The sequence below is a fragment of the Schistocerca americana genome, chromosome X (genome assembly GCF_021461395.2).
Source record: "Schistocerca americana isolate TAMUIC-IGC-003095 chromosome X, iqSchAmer2.1, whole genome shotgun sequence".
Taxonomy (NCBI): Eukaryota; Metazoa; Arthropoda; class Insecta; order Orthoptera; family Acrididae; genus Schistocerca; species Schistocerca americana.
In genome coordinates, this window is record NC_060130.1 from 204,914,455 (window position 1) to 204,937,234 (window position 22,780).

At 40.7% G+C, this 22,780-nt stretch overlaps 1 protein-coding gene across 1 annotated transcript in view; it reads right to left on the minus strand.

The window, feature by feature from the left end:
* Positions 1-22,780, minus strand: part of LOC124555920 (Down syndrome cell adhesion molecule-like protein Dscam2) — a 397,942-nt gene that overhangs the window by 73,838 nt on the left and 301,324 nt on the right. Inside the window, exons 18-19 of the mRNA XM_047129975.1 lie at positions 11,966-12,232; positions 140-574 (exon numbers count right to left, since the gene is read on the minus strand). Of these exons, the coding sequence (XP_046985931.1) occupies positions 140-574; positions 11,966-12,232 (702 nt within the window). The remainder of the gene's footprint in view (positions 1-139; positions 575-11,965; positions 12,233-22,780) is intronic.

Sequence of the window (22,780 nt, forward strand, 5' to 3'; positions counted from 1 at the left end):
GAATTGTTGCACATTATCACCAAGCCAACATCTCCCTGTAAAGATGTCAGTGCAGTCACCAAGTCTGACTATGATATGCTTCAGGTTTGATTACTTGTGAAACAATCTTTTGTAATGGAAAACTATTGTTGGTACCTACCAGTTATCCAGTCCTGCTGTGAGCTCTCCCTGTATTCAACTCCAAATGAAATAATTGGACATCCATTATCCCTCCAGGATTTGAAGTTTAATATAACTGTTGTGATATTCACAGAGATAAATTCAGAGAAGTTTGGTTTCACTGGACGGGACCCATTTGTTCTAACAACTAAAAGTTCACTTGGAGCACCACTTCCAATGGAGTTGAATGCAAACAACTGCAGATGATACTCAGTTCCACAAGTGAGGCCTTGCAGTTGGTACAATGTTGCATCTCTTGGTAGGAGTCTTTCTTCCCATTCACCACCTCCTTCTTTTCGAAAATTAAGCAAGTATCCTCTCACAGCACTACCGCCATTTTTCACTGGATTCCACTTCAGTTGAATCCATGAGGTGCTAGTACCAGAGACTTGCAATAGTGGAGCAGAAGGAGCAACTGGAATGTTTAAAATTAGATATGAGATGAAAGTTTGAAATGAGAAGTGATTAATATTTGCCTATTGTAATGAGCATCAATACAATAAATTTAAGAAAAAATACACTCAACCTGTGAAATAATGCATAAATTATATTTTCTGCTTTATTGACTATGAAATCTGTTGAATGTTACTTGGACTAACCCATCTTCATTACAGATGTTAGGATGAAAAGCCTAATTGAAATAACAGCACATGTTTCTTAGTAATGAACTTCATAAATGGAAAATTAAAGTTTGGTTTTGTTTAAGTGATTCCACCCCTTCTGCAATCATCGATTTTTGTTTCATTTTAAAACCAAAAGCCAAATACTGACAGTTACGGGTGGGAATCATTTAAAAATTCTTACCAACTGTGGACTCAGGTATAAAGCAAATCATCAAAATTTAAGTAGATATTTTCAATTGCTCTAATAACTCAGAAGATAATTTATACAAGTATAAGTATTCATAAACATTCTTAGCTTCCACAGAGTATGACTGTAATTAATACAAGTTGTTAGAAACAGTCTTTCACTCTGCTCAGAGTACATTATGTAGTCAAACTCCTGATACATTAAAACTTAAACCTGGCCGTTCACCTTTCATGGACAGCACTAATCCACCTGAGCACATCTTACATCCCAACCAAAAACTTCAGTAATTTCCTACATCCTACTCTTGTGAACTCCACAACACCTTTCCACATACCTTGCTAATTAAACTCTTGGGAAAAAGGAGATGACAGAATATAGCTAAGTAATAGCCAGAGGGTTGTTTTTGGACCCAGTCTTTTACTCCACAGCTATGTGACATGATAAGGAACTTGTTTTCCAAAAATATTTACCATTTATGGGCTAAGTCCCATAGTGCTTAGAGCCATTTGAACCATTTATGGGTACCGAGTGAGGTGGCGCAGTGGTTAGCACACTGGACTCACATTCGGGTGGACGACGGTTCAATCCCACATCCGGCCATCCTGATTTAGGTCTTCCGTGATTTCCCTAAATCGCTCCAGGCAAATGCCGGGATGGTTCCTTTGAAAGGGCACGGCCGACTTCCTTCCCTGTCCTTCCCTATCCGATGAGACCGATGACCTCGCTGTTTGGTCTCTTCCCCCAAACAATCCAATCCAAACCATTTATGGGCAGTACTATAATAACTAGTTTATTATACTGCATACAACTGAACAAGCTAAATAAAAATATTAACTGAATGAAACTTTGAGCTGAGTAATGGCAAATATTTGAATGGCTCAGGTTGGAACAGTGTTGGCCATGAAAGGCAAAGCTTTGAGTCCTGGTCAGGCACAGTAATTGACCTTGTGTGTCACTGTGTAAGAAAATAAAGTATTCTCAAAACAGGCATACTTTTAATGTATCAGGAAGTTATGCTTCAGCTTTCATATGATAGTACTTTTCATATGATGTTTCTTTATTTGTTTCTACATGTAATGTGCAACTAAGATTCATATCATTCTTAATTGTCTTTTGGAAGTAAAAATGCTTACAGTAAATGAATTTGAAAATGAGATATATTTCAGCCTATTTGACATAAATTTTTGTTGTAATTTAAGGAAGAGGCTAATGATGGGAATGGTGCATCTAATTACAAGAAATAAGATGTAATAGGCTACTATTACATACAGTATATATTAAGCATCTTGACAGTGATGTGGCCTTAAAAAATGCTATACTCTGAGGAGAAAAAGGAGACTGAATAAACTTTAACTATAAGCATTATCAGTCAATGCAAACACAAACGCTGTTTACTGTGTGAATAGGTTTCAACAATTTAATCATTTTCAGTAGCCCATAATGCCTCTTAGCTGACGGCTGCATCAAAATGCAGTAAGATTGACCACATTCTGAAGGCTCCTACTAGATGTTGGAGCCCTCTGATAGGAATCTTGAAGATTGCTCACTCTTGCTATGTTTTTACGCAGCCATTAGCCAAGAAGCATCTTGGGCTACTGAAAATGGCTAAAGAGTTGAAACCACTACAGCCAATAAAAAAATGTGTATAAACATTGACTGATAACATTTATAGTCAAATTTAATGACTTCAAAGACACACATTGCCAACATCTCAAATATGAATGAATAATCTTTAGTTTAATCATAGAACATTTGATTTGTTAATGTTGCTGTCTTGCTTTAACTGAAGAACAAAATGAGTATCTCTATAAATCATGAACAACAACCAATAACAATAAAAGTATATAGTATTGGGCTATACGAAAATGCTAAATGATCATGTAAACAAGCTGGCATAAAAATGCATAACAGTAGTAATATGATACAAAATGTAGCATATTTGGAGGAGATTATAAAAATAGAACCTAAAACTGAAATATGTAAAATATATACAGTACCTAACCCCTTGAATTGTGGTAAAGTAACAAACATAAAATTGCACCAAGTTAAACATAACAAATATTTACTGCAGTTGGAAAAACAACCCCTATTATTGCAATGGAAAGCTCAATTAAGAACATGTAACTGAAAATTGGGTGCATAACTAGCAGTATCACACACACAATGCTGAACATAGCAAGAAAGTAAAAAAAAAAAAAAAAAAAACCTAACAAAATCAGAACATTGGTGCTCAGTCAGATGTTAAAGGAATTAAGGTCTAAAGTAATAGTTTAGCTGAAGATGAACAGATAGTTATAGTGGGTGTGGCAGGGAATAACTTGGAGTGCTACGATGTTGCAGTACCTGTGTTATTCTGATGACAATGCACTGCAGCAACCGCAGCGATTACAAAACTCATTAGATGAATTGGCAATTGTGAATAATGACTACCATCAGCTGTAGAACAGAATGACGACAACAAAAATTTGGGCTGGACTGGGACACGAACCCGGATTTCCTGCTTATCGCAAACAGTTGCCTTACCATTTGGCTATCCATGCACAACCAACGGCCAGACCCAAACTTCCATATGTCGTCAACCAAACATCTACAATCTGTACTCACACATGCACTATGTGTATTCCCGTACAGATCAGACATTGTGCTTGAAAAGTCACAGGCCTGGTATCGGCAGATAAATACGATATTGCAGTGCCTGTGTTATTCTGATGACGATGCACTGCAGTGACCACAGCCATTACGAAGCTCATCAGATGAATTTGCAATTGGGAATAATGACTGCCATCAGCTATAGAATGGAATGATAACAATGAAAATTTCTGCCAGACTGGGACAAATTTTCATTATTGGCATTCCATTCTACAGGTGATGGTGGTCATTATTCGCAATTGCAAATTCATCTGATAACTTGGATTGACACAGGATGTATGACTGGTGACTTGAACAAGATAGCCTTTTGAACTGCAAGCACAAATGTGTGCAAGGATGGGCTGTTCCAGTTCCATGACTGGCTTCACCTTGGCACTGCTGTTTATGGAGCCAGAAATGGTGCTGATGATTGCTGATCTCATGCACATTGCACCGGTGCTGGTTGGAACCATTGGGAGACGGTGATTCACTAAACATCGTATGCCCTGCAGTAGGGTTTGGAAAATACAGTTGGTGGAGCTAATTAGTGAGAACATTGAGTGTGAAAATGGGGGCACATACTGTCAAATCCCTGCTGTCATGGATAGGTCATGCCTTAGAAGCGCTCGCCACCACTGATTGCGATGTAGCCTGATCAACTTCCATAGGAGCTGCAGGTCAAGCAACATCTAGCTCTTGAGTGGATGCTAGATGCTCCACATCATCTTCAGGTGCAGTCATGAACTCCTTTTCTGTCTCTATGTCCTTCTCCTTTTGCTTTTTCTTCTTTTTGGTAGGGTCCCATTTGTCCTTCGGTTTATCAGGCTGGGTGGGCTTTTCCGACCCAGCCTCATGGACCGAGGAAGACCTGAAAGCCCTATGGCCCTCAGGTGGTGGCTTTTTCAGCCACTGGCTAACATTTTGAGGGGCAATAACCATGGAAGGGAGGACACCAAGCGATCCCTTCCATACGAGGGGAGCCGGAGGAGGCAGGCACTTCTCCAGCGCAGAGGTGGGGACTGAAGTCCCCAAAGAAGGAGGGGTTGTTACTCCCGATGTTGAAAACAGGGGAGCAACGGAAGAGGGTGTTCCCCCAACTACCAGGGGGCCAGGAATAGACAGCTGGGCTGGAGGGCCCACAAAAAGCAGCTGAGTTTGGGGGCTCATCACCAGGGATGGTGACATCGAAGTTGCTGCAGCATATGTCGATGAAATGTGCACAGGGTAAAGTTGATCGTACTTGTGTTTAGCCTCTGTGTAAGTGAGCCTGTCCAAGGTCTTATACTCCATAATCTTCCATTCTTTTTGATAAACTGCGCAGTCTGATGAGCAAGGTGAATGTTTCCATCCGCAGTTGACACAAACAGGGGGCGGCAAACACGGGACGTTGGGGTGGGAGGCACGTCCACAATCCTGAAAGGTAGGGTTGGTGTCACATCTCGATGACATATGCCCAAACCTCCAGCACTTAAACCAGCGCATGGGAGGAGTGACGTAAGGCTTAAATAACATTGATATATCATCACCTTGATCTTCTCGGGCAGGTGTCACCCTCGAAAGCCAAGATGAAGGCGCCAGTGGCGACCCTACTATCTTTAGGTCCCCTGAAGACACATCGTACAAAGTGGACACCGTGGCATTCCAGATTTGCACAGAGCTCATTGTCAGACTGCAGCAACAGGTCACGATGAAAAATAATTCCCTGAACCATATTGAGGCTCTTATGAGGCGTAATGGAGATTGCAACTTCACCAAACTTGTCACAAGCAAGCAATGCCCGTGACTGTGCTGGGGATGCTGTTTGTATAAGGACTGCTCCAGACCTCATTTTAGACATGCCCTCAACTTCTCCAAACTTGTCCTCTAAATTTACCGCAAAAAACTGAGGCTTTGTGGTCAGAAATGAGTCCCCATCTGTTCAGCTGCAAACCAGAAATCGAGGAGAATACATCTCACCAGGTAATTTAAATCGCCGTTCCTCCCCTGGTGTGGGCGGGGAAGGGAACGATTGGGGGTCATACTTTAAAGCATTGAACTTTCCATTCTTAGAGACTTGTGCTTGAGTACTATTCATATTTCTTTTCATGGTGGTCCCACGAGCAGCTAGGGAAAGCCCCGCTTGCCTGGGTAAGCCTAATACAACCGGAGGGCAGCAGGTTCCCCAGAGGTCGCCCGCTAGCAACTGTTCTACCTCAACAGCCATGCGTCTCCTTGGCGCGCAGCACACCTTGAGATTGAGGGATGTTTTATAGAGGTTTATACCATCCTCGCGACCCAGGCAGTTAAGCAAGATCACTGGGTTCTGTACCGTACAACATTCCACCGTCACGCCTTACGGTGGTCGTTGAAGCACGCTCAGAGCTTACGGTATTGAAGACTGGTGGTGCTTCTCAGTCCCCAGCTCAGGGACCCCGGGGTCGCCAAGCCTGTACCCAGAAACTAAATGCTGAGCCACCTGAGGGGAGACCTCAGCAAGGCTTTTGTCTTGCACAGTGGGTGACATAATTTCTTTTCTTTCTTTCTTGCAGCCTTTGTCCTGTGTCACGTAGGGCCGGCTGTGTTGCTATTGATTTTGCAGTATTCGTTGCAGAGGGTGGCCAGATGCCCTTCCTGCCGCCATCCCGAACTCACCCCCCCACCCCCCCTCCCTCCGGGATGGAATGAGGGATTGAGTGTACCCCAGCTGTCTGCATCTAGTGTAAGCCATGGAATAGTGCAAATGTTTTCAAATGTCTGCGAGTCATGTAACTGAGGCGGAACGTGGGGACGAGCCCGGTATTCACCTAGTGGGATGTGGAAAGCTGCCTAAAATGGATTCGATCCAGGGCCGGCGCACCTACCCGAATCCAGGAAGCAGCATATTACCGCTCTTGGCTACCCTGGTGGGTCACAGTGGGTGTTATATCTCTGTGTGTGTGTGTGTGTGTGTGCGTGTGTGCGTGTGTGTGTGTGTGTGTGTGCGTGTGTGCGTGTGTGTGTGTGTCGATCCAGAGCAGTCTCCCAATTTTCATCAGTGTGTTAGCAATGTACATGATACATGTCATCACAAACAGGTTTCCCTTCTCAGTTGCATGTTGTAGCCTTGATTCCTTTGGTTTTATAGGATGCTGGGTCTGGTGCTGATTGTAATCATTCTTCTGGAAAACTATCTCTAGGTGCTGCAACTCAGCTGTCTTGGTCTGATATTTTGTGAGGGATGTGCACTAGTGTACTGAGGCATGACAGCAAAAGAGAAACCTGGTGCAATGCAATTTTAACATAAAATGTTGTGCAGAAGTACCAGCAGAGATGGTATATGATATTACTGCTTTCAAGGTGGATTGCCTCTGATATGACAGAATATGAGATATTTAATGAGTCATGGAACATTTATTGGAAAGACAGATTAGAGCCCACAGGAGGGGGGAGAGTTCATTGCAGCTGACAAAAATATTGTCTCTATTGAGGTCGAAGTTGAGTGTGACAGTGAAGTCATCTGGCCACGTATAACAGGTGTAGGTTTTTACCGGCCACGTGAATCCGCTATGACAGTTCTAGAGTCATTCAAAGAAAGTCTATGGTCAATAGCGCTTAAATACCCATATCACGCAACACTAATTGGAGGCGACTTTAGCCTGCTGAGTATAGACAGCGATGTCCAAAAATTCATTGCGGCGGGTGGGAGATACAGACAGACAGTCATGCAAAACACTTTTGAACATTTTCTGAAAATTCTCTTGAGCAGCTACCTCAGCAGCCTACATGTAATGGAAATATCTTAGACCTTATAGCTAAAAAATAGGCTAGATCATGTCAACAATGCCAGTGGAGAAATGGGGATTGACGATCACGAAGGCATTATTATAGCAACTATGATTACGAAAGTTCATAAATCAGTCAAAAAGGCTAGGAGAGTGTTCCTGTTAGATAGAGCAGATAACCAGTTATTAACATTTCACTTGGACAGTGAATTGGCATCACTTGGTTCCAGTAAAGTGGATGTAGAGGAATTATGATCAAAGTTTAAGCAGACTGTAAATTGTGGTCTGGAGAGTTATGTGCCTAGTAAGTGGATAAAGGCTGGAAAAGACCCATCATGGTTTAAAAATGAAATTCGGTGGATGCTGAGGAAGCAGAGGCTGTTGCAATCTAGGTTCAAAAGGAGATGTGCAAATGACAATAAGCAAAGGTTAGTAGAGATTCCTGCATCTGTGAAAAGATCTATGCACGAAGCATATAACAATTACCTCTGTTACACCTTAGCAAAAGATCTGGAAGAAGACCTGAGAAAATTCTGGTTGTATGTAAAATCACTAAGCAGGTCTAAGGCTCCTCCAGTCCCTGGTTGTCCGGGCTGGTGAGGCAGTTGAAGATAGCAAAATGAAAGCCAAAGTTTTAAATTACACATTCAAGAAATTGTTCACAAAGGAGAACTGAGCAAACATACCATCATTTGACCTTCAGACAGACTCCTGCATGGATGACAAAGAAATAAGCATACCTAGCATACAGAAACAGCTGAAAGATTTGAAAACAAATAAATCACCAGTCCTGGATGGAATCCCAGTTCGATTTTACAGAGTACTCTGCGGCATTGGTCCCTTACCTAGCTTGCATTTATCATGAATCTCTCACCCAGCACAAAGTCCCAAGCAACTGGAAAAAAGTGCAGGTGACTCTAGTATATACGAAAGGTAAAAGAACAGACCCGCAAAATTACAGACCTATATCCCTAACTTCTGTTTGCTGCAGAATCGTTAAACATATTCTCAGTTCAAATATAATAAACTATATTAAGGCTATGAAGCTTATGTCCAAGAATCAGCATGGTTTTAGAAAGCTCTGCTTGTGTGAAACTCAGCTTGCCGTTTTCTCACATGACATACTGGAAACTATGGATGAAGGGCAACAGGCAGATACCATATTTCCAGATTTCTGGAAAACATTTGACACGGCGACCCATTGCAGGCTGTTAACGAAGATACGAGCATATGGAAAAAGTTCATAGATATGTGAGTGGCTCAAAAACTTCATATACAGTAGAACTCAGTATTTTATCCTCAATGGCGAGTGTTCATCAGAGACAAGGGTATCGTCAGAAGTGCCCCAGGGAAGTGTGATAGGACCGCTGTTGTTCTCTATATACATAAATTATTTGGCAGACAGGTTGGACAGCAATCTGTGGTCTCATGACACCATGGTGTATGGTAAGGTGTTGTAGTTGAGTGACTGTATTAAGATACAAGACAAGTTAGACAAAAGTTCCAACTGGTGTGATGAATGGCAGATAGCCCTAAATGCGGAAAAGTGTAAGTTAATGTGGATGATTAGGTTATTTAAATATCTAAGCTTAACATTGCAAAGTGAAATAGGTGGAATGATCATGCAAAAACTGTGGTAAGGAGGCAAATGGTTGACTTCAGTTTATTGGGAGAATTTTAGGAAAGAGTGATTCACCTGTAAAGGAGATCGTAATTAGGACGCTGGTGTGACCTATTCTTGAGTACTGCTCAAGTGTTTGGGATCTGTACCAGGGCAGATTGAAGGAAGAGATTAAAACAATTCAGAGGTGGGCTGCTAGATTTGTGACCGGTAGGTCAGAACAACACGTAAGTATTACAGAGATGCTTCAGGAACTCAAATTGGAATCCCTGAATGAAGGCAACTTTCTTTTTGAGAAACACTATTGAGAAAATTTAGAGAACCAGCATTTGAAGCTGACTACTGAATGATTCTACTGCCACCAACATACATCATGCATAAGGACCATGAAGATAAGATATGAGAAAATAGGGCTCATACAGAACCGTAAAGACAGTTGTCTTTCCCTCACTCTATATGCGAATGGAACAGGAGGCAAAATGACAAGTTGTGCTACAGGATACCCTCCACCAAACACCATATGGTGGCTTGTGGAGTACCTATGTAGATGTAGATGTAGATGTAGAATATGCTTATGACAGGACTGCAGTAGGATGTGTTGGGTGAGTGCACTGGACAGGTCTTGCACTTTGGCCTTTCACAGGTATATGCGCCATGTGGCAAGTGGTTGGCAGTGGGTGTGGTCCAAGGATGGACTAGGATATTTTGTAAATTAAGTGGATAGTGGAATACCACTTTGAGGGTAATGGAAAGGATTTTGGGTAGGATGTTCCTCATTTATGGATGTGGTAAGTAGGCTAACCCTAGGCAAAGGATACAGCTAAGGTGGTCCACTCAAAGGCATTTTGAGTAGACAGAGATCATCAAATAAGAGCCCTTTACAACTGTGTTGGTACTTAGGCACTGCTAAGGATATTAATAACTGTGATACGTTTTACTACTAAAAAGAAACTAATTTAATAGCTTTATTTCAACAAAATTTTCTCAGTATTTTCTGACAGCACACATAATGGAATGTGACAGTACCAGAATTAATAACAGTTTATTGTTCAATTTATTAAACTGCATCCAATTCAGTCCAGGCTTAATGAACACTTTATAGATTAACTTTGCAAACACCATTTAAATCAGCTTTTTAGTCTTCCTCATCCTCATATTTATGCACTAACTCCTGTTCTGTTAATTTACACACAAGAAGGTTGATCAGTTCTTGAGTTACTTTCCATATTTCTTGTATCATATAAGCAAATTAGAAAGTTACAGACAAATAAGTACACAAGCAAAATTTTAAATATAAATGATCATCTAATAGATACTAGTTTCATTACAAATGTCTGAGGATACTACAACAATAAATTGTAGATACAATATGTCATAATTTGAAATACACTCCTGCAAATGGAAAAAAGAACACATTGACACCGGTGTGTCAGACCCACCATACTTGCTCCGGACACTGCGAGAGGGCTGTACAAGCAATGATCACACGCACAGCACAGCGGACACACCAGGAACCGCGGTGTTGGCCGTCGAATGGCGCTAGCTGCGCAGCATTTGTGCACCGCCGCCGTCAGTGTCAGCCAGTTTGCCGTGGCATACGGAGCTCCATCGCAGTCTTTAACACTGGTAGCATGCCGCGACAGCGTGGACGTGAACCGTATGTGCAGTTGACGGACTTTGAGCGAGGGCGCACAGTGGGCATGCGGGAGGCCGGGTGGACGTACCGCCGAATTGCTCAACACGTGGGGCGTGAGGTCTCCACAGTACATCGATGTTGTCACCAGTGGTCGGCGGAAGGTGCACGTGCCCGTCGACCTGGGACCGGACCGCAGTGACGCACGGATGCACGCCAAGACCGTAGGATCCTACGCAGTGCCGTAGGGGACCGCACCACCACTTCCCAGCAAATTAGGGACACTGTTGCTCCTGGGGTATCGGCGAGGACCATTCGCAACCGTCTCCATGAAGCTGGGCTACGGTCCCGCACACCGTTAGGCCGTCTTCCGCTCACGCCCCAACATCGTGCAGCCCGCCTCCAGTGGTGTCGCGACAGGCGTGAATGGAGGGATGAATGGAGACGTGTCGTCTTCAGCGATGAGAGTCGCTTCTGCCTTGGTGCCAATGATGGTCGTATGCATGTTTGGCACCGTGCAGGTGAGCGCCACAATCAGGACTGCATACGACCGAGGCACACAGGGCCAACACCCGGCATCATGGTGTGGGGAGCGATCTCCTACACTGGCCGTACACCACTGGTGATCGTCGAGGGGACACTGAATAGTGCACGGTACATCCAAACCGTCATCGAACCCATCGTTCTACCATTCCTAGACCGGCAAGGGAACTTGCTGTTCCAACAGGACAATGCACGTCCGCATGTATCCTGTGCCACCCAACGTGCTCTAGAAGGTGTAAGTCAACTACCCTGGCCAGCAAGATCTCCGGATCTGTCCCCCATTGAGCATGTTTGGGACTGGATGAAGCGTCGTCTCACGCGGTCTGCACGTCCAGCACGAACGCTGGTCCAACTGAGGCGCCAGGTGGAAATGGCATGGAAAGCCGTTCCACAGGACTACATCCAGCATCTCTACGATCGTCTCCATGGGAGAATAGCAGCCTGCATTGCTGCGAAAGGTGGATATACACTGTACTAGTGCCGACATTGTCCATGCTCTGTTGCCTGTGTCTATGTGCCTGTGGTTCTGTCAGTGTGATCATGTGATGTATCTGACCCCAGGAATGTGTCAATAAAGTTTCCCCTTCCTGGGACAATGAATTCATGGTGTTCTTATTTCAATTTGCAGGAGTGTATTTATTTAAGTTTTGATTGTTACATTTGTAACATTTAACAAGTTCTTTTCAGTGATTTCTTTCTTTCAGGATACCTACCTTCAATTTGTACTTTAAGTAAGACCTCATTGAAAAACTGTATTGATATTCTGTGTTAGCAAAATAAGGTTAAAATGTACCTAAAAACTGCTATAGCTTTTGAATTTTTATTATTTACCTAAAACCTGAAGGAAATAGGAAATATGATCTTCTCCCTCAGAATTGGATACAGTGCAAGTGTAATTCTCCTCATGATGCTTCTGCACATCACTTATATGCAAAGTGCCATCATGCTGAACGGAGAATGCATTTCCCATGACAGGATTTTCATGAGCTGTCCAAGATCGCTCAGGTGATGGTATTCCAACTGCTACGCAAGGTAATTGAACGGATCCTCTCCTCCGAACCGATACAGTGTCACCAAATGACACAATTGCAGCAGGTACTGAAAATAACAACCTTAAAATTACTAACAGCTGCTGGAAAAAAAACCCTTTAAAATTAAGATTTGGGGTACAGATGTTATTACTTAATATACACAGCAAACAGCAATAATTTCTTAGGCAATATTTTCTTGGTAGCTAAGATGTTTAAATAAATTCAGAAAATCCCGAAATTACATTACATAATGGATGAAAAAGAATTTTTGACAATAACTTTGAAAAGAATTGACTCAAAAATTTGCAAAGGAACCATCCCGGTATCTGCCTTAAGCAATTTCGGGAAATCATGGAAAACCTAATCCAGGATGGCCGGAAGTGGATTTGTACCATCCTCCTCCCAAATGCAAGTCTAGTGTGCTAATGACTGTGCTCCTCTGCTTAGAGTTATAAATACATACATGAGATAGATTTCTATGTGTCAAACAAAGAACTCTCTCTCTCTCTCTCTCTCTCTCTCTCTCTCTCTCTCTCTCTCTATCTCTGTCTATCTATCTCTCTGTCTACCTCTATCTCGTTTTCTATGTTTCACTTTCTTAGTGCTGTGGATCAACTGGGGGTCGCATCACTGTCTTGAATAGGGTGGATAGATATCTGGGCAATGCTAAGGAAGTATTATAGGAGAGAGTCGGAGAATCCTGAGAGAGAGAGAGAAAGTCATAAAGAAAGATATGAGTGGTTTATAGTGGAATAGAAAACTACCAGGAAAGTGTGAAGATGTGGATGGCAAGAAGGTGGAATGGAGAGGGAACAACAGCAAGAGTAAAGGCAGATGGATCACAGAGAATGGCGAAGATTGAGACCAGGGCTGCTATAGAAACAAGGAATGGTATATTGGAGGCACAATTTCCAACTGCATAATTAAAGAAGTTTCGAAGAGATTGTGTTAGGCAAGAAGATCTAGATGATGTGTGTTATGGAGGAGCCATTAGAGTCAACCACAACTGGGCAGTCCAGATGGCCCACAGTTTGGCAATGTTTGTTTATCTGTGTGAATAACTAGTTGATAACCATACCCACATAGAGTACTGTGCAGTTGTTGTTGCAAAGTTGCTGATGATGTGGCTGCTTCTACATTTTGTCTACTTTTTTTGGTGTAGGAAATGTCAGTAAGAGGAATGCATTGGTGGTAGTGGGCAGATGTATAGAACAAATCTTCCACCTGAGTCTTCTGTATAGGTGTAACATACGAAGCAGGTGAGGTGATGGGTAAAGGAGTAGCATATACTTGAGGCATTCTGAGGGTTATGTAAATTATGGTGAGAATAGAACTGTCAAGAATGTATTTTATTTTAGGGCACAATTAGGGATAATCATAGCCTTGCCATAAAACATTGGTCAATTGTTCTAAACCTGATGGAATTGTGTGGCAGAAAGGGGTGTTCCTCCCCCATGCCATGGTTGCTACACAAATGTCTGAGAAGTATTGAGTGTATGTGGGGATAAGAGATGGGAGTTCTGTTAGGGGACAAGGTCAGGACTTGAGGATGTGAGTCAGTTTGTGAAAGCCTTAGGCACACCTTCAGCATACTGGTCATTACAGATGAAACATCCATGTATCAACAAGAGGGAATCTGGGATGTGTAGTGTGTAGCAGCTTTTGAACTTCTGATACTATTGAAAAACAGTTGGTTTAAAGTAAACCTAAGTTTTTATGGAGCCATGTGGTCAAGAAAATATTAAAGAAGGTGGCTTACTGAGGTGAGGAAGATAAAGTGAAAACATGAGACAGAAAGTTTTGTGATTCTGGAGGAGTAATTATATGTTGTCTTCATCTTGAATTGAGAGCATAAAGATGTCATCATACAAAAATGCCATACAAGTCGTAATTGTAGTACTATGGATGTTTTTGTAGTTATGTCTTCAAAGGAGAAGTAATGATGAATGAAAGTGTAGTTACTCATGGTTATCAGGAAGTAGGTGGCAGGTTTGGAATCAGCTAACCACTGAGAGCTTTAGGGTTCAATAGCAGCAAGAGCAAGGGGATTGAAGATATTAGCACAGAGAGAGGTGGCATCAACACTGACAAGCATTGTGCAGGTGATAAAGGGTAAGAAGTGCTGAGAGCTGTTGGCTAAACTGTCTTCTGCCTTCAGTTTAGGAGCATGTCCTATAGCAATATGCTGAAGATGGTCCACAAACGCAAAGGCTCTTGCAGTGGTACTACAGTAACACTATAATGTGGCATCCCATGAGGTTGTGTTTATGGCTGCTGTGAAGCAGCAAATTCTAATAGTAACAAGAGAAACAGATTCAGTTGAGAGACTTTTGGACTAATATAGGGATCTGAGAAGGCTTTGGATATCATGTTGGGCAGGAGTTACTGCTGCGGGGCTTGTAGATGGATATTAATATGGCAGAAATCCTTTGTCATACAATCACTATGGTTTATGAAAACAGTGCTGCTACCTACACGCATGAGGACTAGGTCAGAATCTGCTGAACAGCAACATGAAGTGCCCAAATATCAGTTAACATAGGAGAACAACTGAACCAGTTTGACAGAATCTTTTCAACTGCCTCTAGTGTCATTGTGCTGCTCAATTGGCAACCTCATCCTCACTACCATTTCCATACCTTCTGAAGATTTTTTCTGCTTGTCAGCAAAACTGTACGACATTTTGTCTGTCTGCATCTCACTCCTATTCCTAACTACCTGCTCCATGTGCCATACTCAAGTTCGGCCAGCCAGTATGGCCGAGCGGTTCTAGGCGCTTCAGTCCGGAACCGCGCGACCACTACGGTCGCAGGTTCGAATCCTGCCTCGGGTATGGCTGTGGGTGATGTCCTTAGGTTAGTTAGGTTTAAGTAGTTCTAAGTTCTATGGGACTGATGACCTCAGATGTTAAGTCCCACCACGCGACCGCCACGGTCGCAGGCTCGAATCCTGCCTCGGGCATGGATGTGTGTGATGTCCTTATGTTAGTTAGGTTTAAGTAGTTCTAAGTTCTAGGGGACTGATGACCTCAGAAGTTAAGTCCCATAGTGCTCAGAGCCATTTTTTGTTAGGTCCCATAGTGCTCAGAGCCATTTTTTTACTCAAGTTCAAGAGCTGACCCTCTATTACTTTCTTTGCATTTTTCTTAGTGGTCCCTATCTTGCCCTATGTTAGTGTTTAGATGCAAGTTTCTATCATCTTTCCTGATCCCATCCTCTAGAAATTCTCCCTTCTCTGTCTCCTCACTGCTTTCTTTGCCCCACTAGACACTCAAACCAGTTGGGCCACAATACTGAAACAGTGAGCAGCTCAATGTGTATGAGATTTGTTTGTTTCTTTGTTTATTTGCTCTATGATGGAAGATTTTGTACTAAATCTCAGCTGTTAAATGGCTTTTCAGTGTAACTATTTCCTGCTCAATGACCCCTCTGTTTTGTAAATACTGATCTATACTCACATTGATATTTACACTTGAAAGAAAGCTAGGACACACCTCATGTTATGGGAATAATGCTATAAATTTGCTACATAAGTGGCAGAAAAATTCAAAACTTTTACTTTCAAGGGTTTTAATACAGTATGCCAAGTATATAGTTATTCTCAGGACAACACTATTGTATATTAACAGCTGTACACATATTCCTCCAGTAACTTCTTTGAACCTTAGTAGAAAACTAATCACATTCTCAAATACAAAGATCTCGTTCTGCACAGTGAGTATAGCTTGGTTATTGCCTGTTCCATGGATCATTCTAGAATATACCAATAACAAAATTTCAAGAATCTTCCAGAAACAATGCATTATTTATTTATTCATCCGTGGAACAATAAATATTGTATGGATGTCGTCAGATTACAACACATGAGCACACATTTACATTTACAATTAAACAGGTTTCTCATATTTTGTGTAGTTTTTATAACTAGTCATACACATATTTATAATTACATAATATTTTGGTGATAATGTCATATGTTGCTAATAATCTACATCTATGTTAAATATTCTTTTACAGTATAATAACTTTTACTTACTAAAAAGGTTTTAAGCTTTTGTCTGAAAGTGAGGGGCTCATTTATTTCTTTAATTTCTTGTGGTAATTTGTTGTACAGTTTTATCCCATTGTAAAATATACTTTTTTGCGTCTTTGCCTTGTTCTTTCTATCTAGATGGAGGTGGTGACAAGCTCTTGTTTCATGGTCATGTATTAAGCTGTTTGTGTTGTACATGTTGAGATTTTTCTTAATGAACATTATGTTCTGAAAGATATACTCACAAGAAACAGTTAGAATTCCTAGCTTTCTAAATAATTCTAGACAGTGGGCCCTGTTGTTGCTATTTGTTATTATCCTTATGGCTCTTTTTTGTACTTTGAACACAGTTTGTATGTTACTGGCACTTGTTCCCCAAAACATGATCCCATAGCTGAGGACTGAGTGTAGATATCCGTAATATGTTATTTTAAGACAGGTATTATTGCATACCGGTGCAAGGATTCTAAAAGCATAGCATGCTGTGGATAATTTCTTTGCCAAAATGTTGACATGGTTTGTCCATTTCAGTTGGCTGTCTACATTCATCCCTAAGAATTTGGTACTTGTTACACATTCTAATTCATTATTATTAACTTTTATTCTAGTGGCATTGTGTTTTTTGTTCAATTGGAAGTTAATATAGTTAGTTTTCTTCACATTTAGGGTTACTTTATTTTTTAATGACCAGTTGTGGACATCATTGAGAGCCTCGTTTGCTCTTTCTGACAGTTGTGTTGGATTTTCACCTGTTATTACTATGTTGCTGTCATCAGCAAAAAGTATTTTTTCACCATGTCTGATACTTTGTGGGAAGTCGTTAATGTATATAAGAAACAATATTGGGCCTAATACACTTCCCTGTGGGACGCCTATATTCACAATTTCTGGGTCAGACAGGTGTTTTATAAGGGAATTGTTTGAAACTTGTGATATCTCAACTCGTTGAACTCTGTTTTCCAAGTATGATTTGAACCACTAAATAACAAATAACTGCTAGCAGTCAGGTTTGAACTGGCAACCATAACACGCCAGCCAGTGATGCCAACTGATATGCACACTCCATGCAACACAACTCACAGCAACATAAACATTCCAGTTTCACTACGATAGTGTAAGTAAGATGGTATATAACACAGGATTTTAAATCAGTTTTCTTCAAATGGCATGAGTAAATGTATCTTGACAAAAAATCGAATGTTGATGTAGGCTAGCATGTGTACAACATTGGTGGTGAACGTTTTGTGCATTATCAGATCATTGTTACCTTTCTTACCAATCTAGTCACAATATTCTTTGACACCCAATACTCACTCAAGGCTGATGTAAACAAATTGAACACTGTTTCTAAATTTAGGCACATAAAAGATAGTTCCTGAGTTAATGATTCAAGAGGAAGTGATAGCCAGTAGAGCTACAGCAAACATGTACATGTAATGTACAATACAGGCCTGATGCTGCAGAGTTTTCACTCTCACATCCCTTACCTGCCTTTCGACACTTACCAACTGCACTCACAACATACAAACTTGCTTTTGGCAGATCTTATTTGAAAATCAACTTTTCTCACCACGTGAGAAAGCTAAGGTCACAGGATCTTCTTCTGTCTTATTTGAGTAACTTAGCTAACAGAAATTTTTGCATTGATTTGTGGTTCTCTAAATCTAATCTTTCTTTTTCCACTGGCCAACAAAGATGTGTAGATGTGTGCAGTTTTCTACAAATACACCTATGTCTACATATATATACTCTACAAGTCACTTTATTATGCTGGAATGGAGATACTTCATACCAGGAGCCTATTATTTGTTTCCTATTCTGCTCCATTTATGCATATGTTAGTTACCATAAGCTATGTACCCTAATCTATCTTACTTTATCCCTATGGTGTGTGCACAAAATAAATGATGAAATTGGAAGATATGTTCCAATATATCTCAAATAGTGGTTCCCTAAACTTAGTCAAAAAGGTTTTGTGAGAAGAAAATAACCTTTCTGCTGATGAATCTCATTTAAGTCCCCTGACAACCATTATTACATGTGTTTATGAGCTATAGGGCAACCTGTTATAACTCTAACAGCACACAGCCAAAGTCCTTCACTGTTTGCTGCCAGGCTTACTGATACAGACCTAAAATGCTGTATTGCTAAAATAAGAGTTATACTAATGTATTGTATGACATCTCCTTAGCAGATACTCTCCACATTTTTAAACTCCTTGCAACTTATATTTTTCCATTTGCTTTTGCCACTAATGATTTCTCATGTTTGTTCCATTCAACATTACTTCATACTATTATTTCTCAAGGAACATAATTATGTTTAAGTTAAACAAGTGTTCTAGAATTTTGTGACAGACCGTCACTAGAGATATTGATTTTTAATACTGATTTGTAAGTCTGTGCATTTTCTCACCCTTCGTATTTAGCTTTCAATCGTCTGAATGATTATTTCTCTATGATGTGAGTGTTTGTCTCAAAATCAGCCATTTGTAAACTTGTGCAGTGTTTAAACATTAGTAGTATGCCCCTGTGACAATGTACTTTTAAATGAAGAATTCAAAATTTTAATTGCCAACAATTATCTTCTGCAAGTTGTGCACTGAGAACATTACTCACAAAAACTAACTCCTTGAACTTAAATATCCCTTTTTATGTTCTTTACTGAGGTAATGAATTGTGTTTCATCTTGTTTTATAATCTTTTTGTGCTGAGTTAACAAAAAAAAAATATTTTCAAAATTTCTCACATAGGTTCTAACTACAAATTCATACATCACATTTACCTCATCATTGTACAGTATTTTTAAATGAGCTTGTCGATCAGTTACAATGACTCACTGTCTTACAAACACAGTTACCTGAAGTGATCATGTATTTGCAGTATACTTCACCACATGGTTGGGAACTTCTTGGGGACAGGGTTCCTTGACACATATGAGCTTCCCCCTGTCAATTTGGGTGCAGTGAAATACTTTTTGTCTAGAAAACTGTTTTCCATTGTTGTGGGATGATTTATTATTATTATTATTTTCATAAACTCCAGAACCTTATGCTTTGTGCTGTCACAGTGATGAGAACCAGCAGCTCATTTTACCATGTAATTCTGAAAAGACTAGCAATTGTCACATGTTATTATTTAGCTTGTGTGTGCCTATAACTCAAAAGATTCTTGTAAATAATGTGTTGCATTGGTCTCATATCTGGTCAAATCCACTGCAAAATACATTGCTGGAAATTAAATTGCAACACCACAAGGTGGTACGCAATAGATATTAAACTGTGATGAAGTGTATTACATGCCTGGATATGCAAATTATTAGCATTTCAGTGCAATCCCAGATATTAGGTAGAGGCAATGGTATCTACATTCTGGATATAAAGAAAGGATGAATGTTAGTTGTTTGCAAGAAGATGGTTTTGAACCACAATTGTAGAGCGAATATGGAATTAGTGGATTCAGGAAGACCATACTCAACACCATGCAGGACCTCAACGGTTCCACACAAATAGCACCTGGAAGAACAGATATATTGTTCACTTGGCCATGTAGGATTGTACAACCATGTCACATACTTTAGAGTTGGGGAATGGCCTTTTATGCAACAAGGAAAGTTACTGACAGATGGCGTTATGAGTTCTGGAGCAGCACGTGCTGTCATAACAAAAATCACCATTGCAGGTTCCTTTGACAAGGCAGCAGAGAACAGAATGCCAACAGTGATGCATCCAACAGCAATACTGGATACAGGAGTGGCATCATATCAACTTTTCAGATGTGTCCTCATTCTGGGTATAGGGTTGTCATAAGTTTCCACAAGTGTAATTCTCTGATATTTCCCTGATTTCCACACAAGTTTTACCATTTTTCCCCGACAAATTTTGAGATCTCAAGGGTAAGTAAAGACATAAGTTGACAAAAAATGTAAGGACTTCTGTATTTCTAAACATGTGAGCAAAATTCTTAAGTACCAACATCAACATCTTATTTAATGAACTATTTTTAGATAAAGAAAGCAAGCCAAATTGTATATATGTTTCATTAAGACCAATGATGTTATTTTATTTCAATAAAATGAAAGACATTTGGTGAGAAAAACACACATTTCATTGGATTTGCAAGACGGATTTAAAATACCTCCACTGATTTCAGAAATAACCTCAGAAAAAGTCAGCCTCTTGAAAGAGGTGTATAATGTGGTGAAGAGTTGTGTAAAACATCACTATAGGTGACCACCAATAAAATGTTGTTTCTACTATGTTACTGTCAGTTATTACCCACTGTGTTATGTCTATTATTTTACAGGCATTGTGTAATTTTTCTTTCAAGAAATAGATGAGTACATGGCGTACAAACTGCCAGTGACTACCACAATTTTCTTCTTCTTCTTGTCCATGCTTTCTACTATATAAACTACTTTTGAAGTCCCAAAATGTACTACAACAAATAAAATGTGTATAAAATGCCACACTGTAGAATGTACTTGTGGTGAGACAGTCTCTATTCGTGAAATCCATCACCCGTGGCCTCTGGCCTGCCGAGGAGCACAACAGTTCTGAGTCCATGGATAAACCACAAAAATTCACTGCATTACACCACACACAAACAGGCCCTGCCTGTGGGCAGATCACTGAGACTAGATCCAATGGGCAGGGCCTGCACATTAGTGGGAAACTATGGGCTTCAGATTGGCAGGCCCGATCTGTTAGAGATACCCACAGAATTGGACTGCAGTGATGATAGATAGCAACTCACCGTAGAAATGATCACTGAGCCACAGACAGGCACACAGAAAAGACAATCACACTCTCACAACTAAATTTTTGGCCACAGCATTTGTCAGAAAATGAAAGCACACATACATTCACACAATCACTCAGACACAGCTCAAGCACACATGACTGCCATGTCAACAGTCTCTGAGAATCAGATCAAACAGACCACTTCTCATGGCTGCCTGCCTCTCATTGGCAGCTGCCAGGCTAGTGGCATGAAGTGGTGGCAGCACTGACTGCAAGCTGAGGGGAATGGTAGAAAAGGGAGAAGCAGTAAGAATGAGACTGAGACAAAACATGAGATTTTACCACTGTTTCTTTTTTTTAATTTCCCTGATATTTTCCTGATTTCCCTGATATGTTTGAAATTCCCTGATGTATACAACTTGTGGCAACCCTGGTGTACAACATGACAGTGGTCACATCCATGTGTGGAGGCCCCAATCAGAAAAAAAATGTTGCAGATTATCATACAGCAGCAGCAGCTGCCATGATGGTATGGGGTGTCACTGGGTACACAACATGATTACCTCTGGTTTATATAACTGGCAATTTTGGCAGGAGGTGTTACATTCCTAGTGTGTTAAGGGTAGTGAATATACTCTACCTTTGAGATCTCTGTGATGTTATCTTTCAACAAGATAACACAAAGCCACATGCTGCATGTTATATCCTGACCTATTCTGGTACAGATGGCATTGGACTTTAACACTGTTGCCTTGGCCAACACATTTTCCAGATGTCTCAACAACTTAAAACAGCCGGTCATGTGTTATGTGTTTATGAGACAGTCTTTCATTGGCTTGTGACCTGGCAATGCATTCTCTTCTGTTGTTATAAAAGTAAGCTTTGGCATCTTTTTTCAGAACAGACCCATCTCATCACAATTACAAACCTGTTGTGGCAGATAATGCTCAGAATCTATGACCATCTTGAAGTCACTGGTGAAGTTCTCTACTGTCTTTTGTTGGAGTTGGCTGCTTTGACATACCTCACAATGCTGTGAGTGCCAGTTCTTCTCTCAAACTTCTCAAACCACCCATGGCTTCTCCTGATCACTTCTTTGGCAACTGATGATCCTGGCATTTTCTTAATGCGGTCAGCGAAAATCATTCTCGCCTTCTTACAAATGATGGTCTTGTTAATATTGTCACCTTGCAATTGCTTTTCATTCATTCACATAAGGAGCAACCTCTCTACATTGACCGGAATAGGAAACCATTGTTTACGTACTCTTGTCACTCCCGTTGAAGCATCTATCTCCTTAATCTTGTCCTTGTTCTTGAGGATAGTGCAAATAGTTGATTAGAATAATTGTATGTGCACGCTAAATCATCAGCGCTCGCGCCCTGTTCACATTTTTAAATGATATTACATTTCATTTCTAAGGTCATTTTCTTTCTCTTACAGTCATCTTCTTGTGGCTTTATCTTTGGGGACATTTCTATGAAAGTCATTAAAATTTGCACACACAAAACACTGTGTGAACACAGGTTTAGATAAATGTGTGATAACAAGCTGCACTAAGATGGTAGCAGAAAGACCACTAAAACCAGACTGCAGTACACAGTAGAGACATTGTTCATATGCCACTGCCGACAATTAAAGGTGTTCAGAATGTTGTACATTTCTCCTGCCCTGCACAAACGGCTGGTGACATCACACTAAATCATCATCACTCATTATGCGAAACATTGCTCACTAAGCAAATCATTTTTTACAATTTGTTTTGCTTGTTATGCGAATTATGCATTATGGGAGGTGCTCGTTAAGTGAGGTTCCATTGTACTTTGTGGGGCATGAAAACAA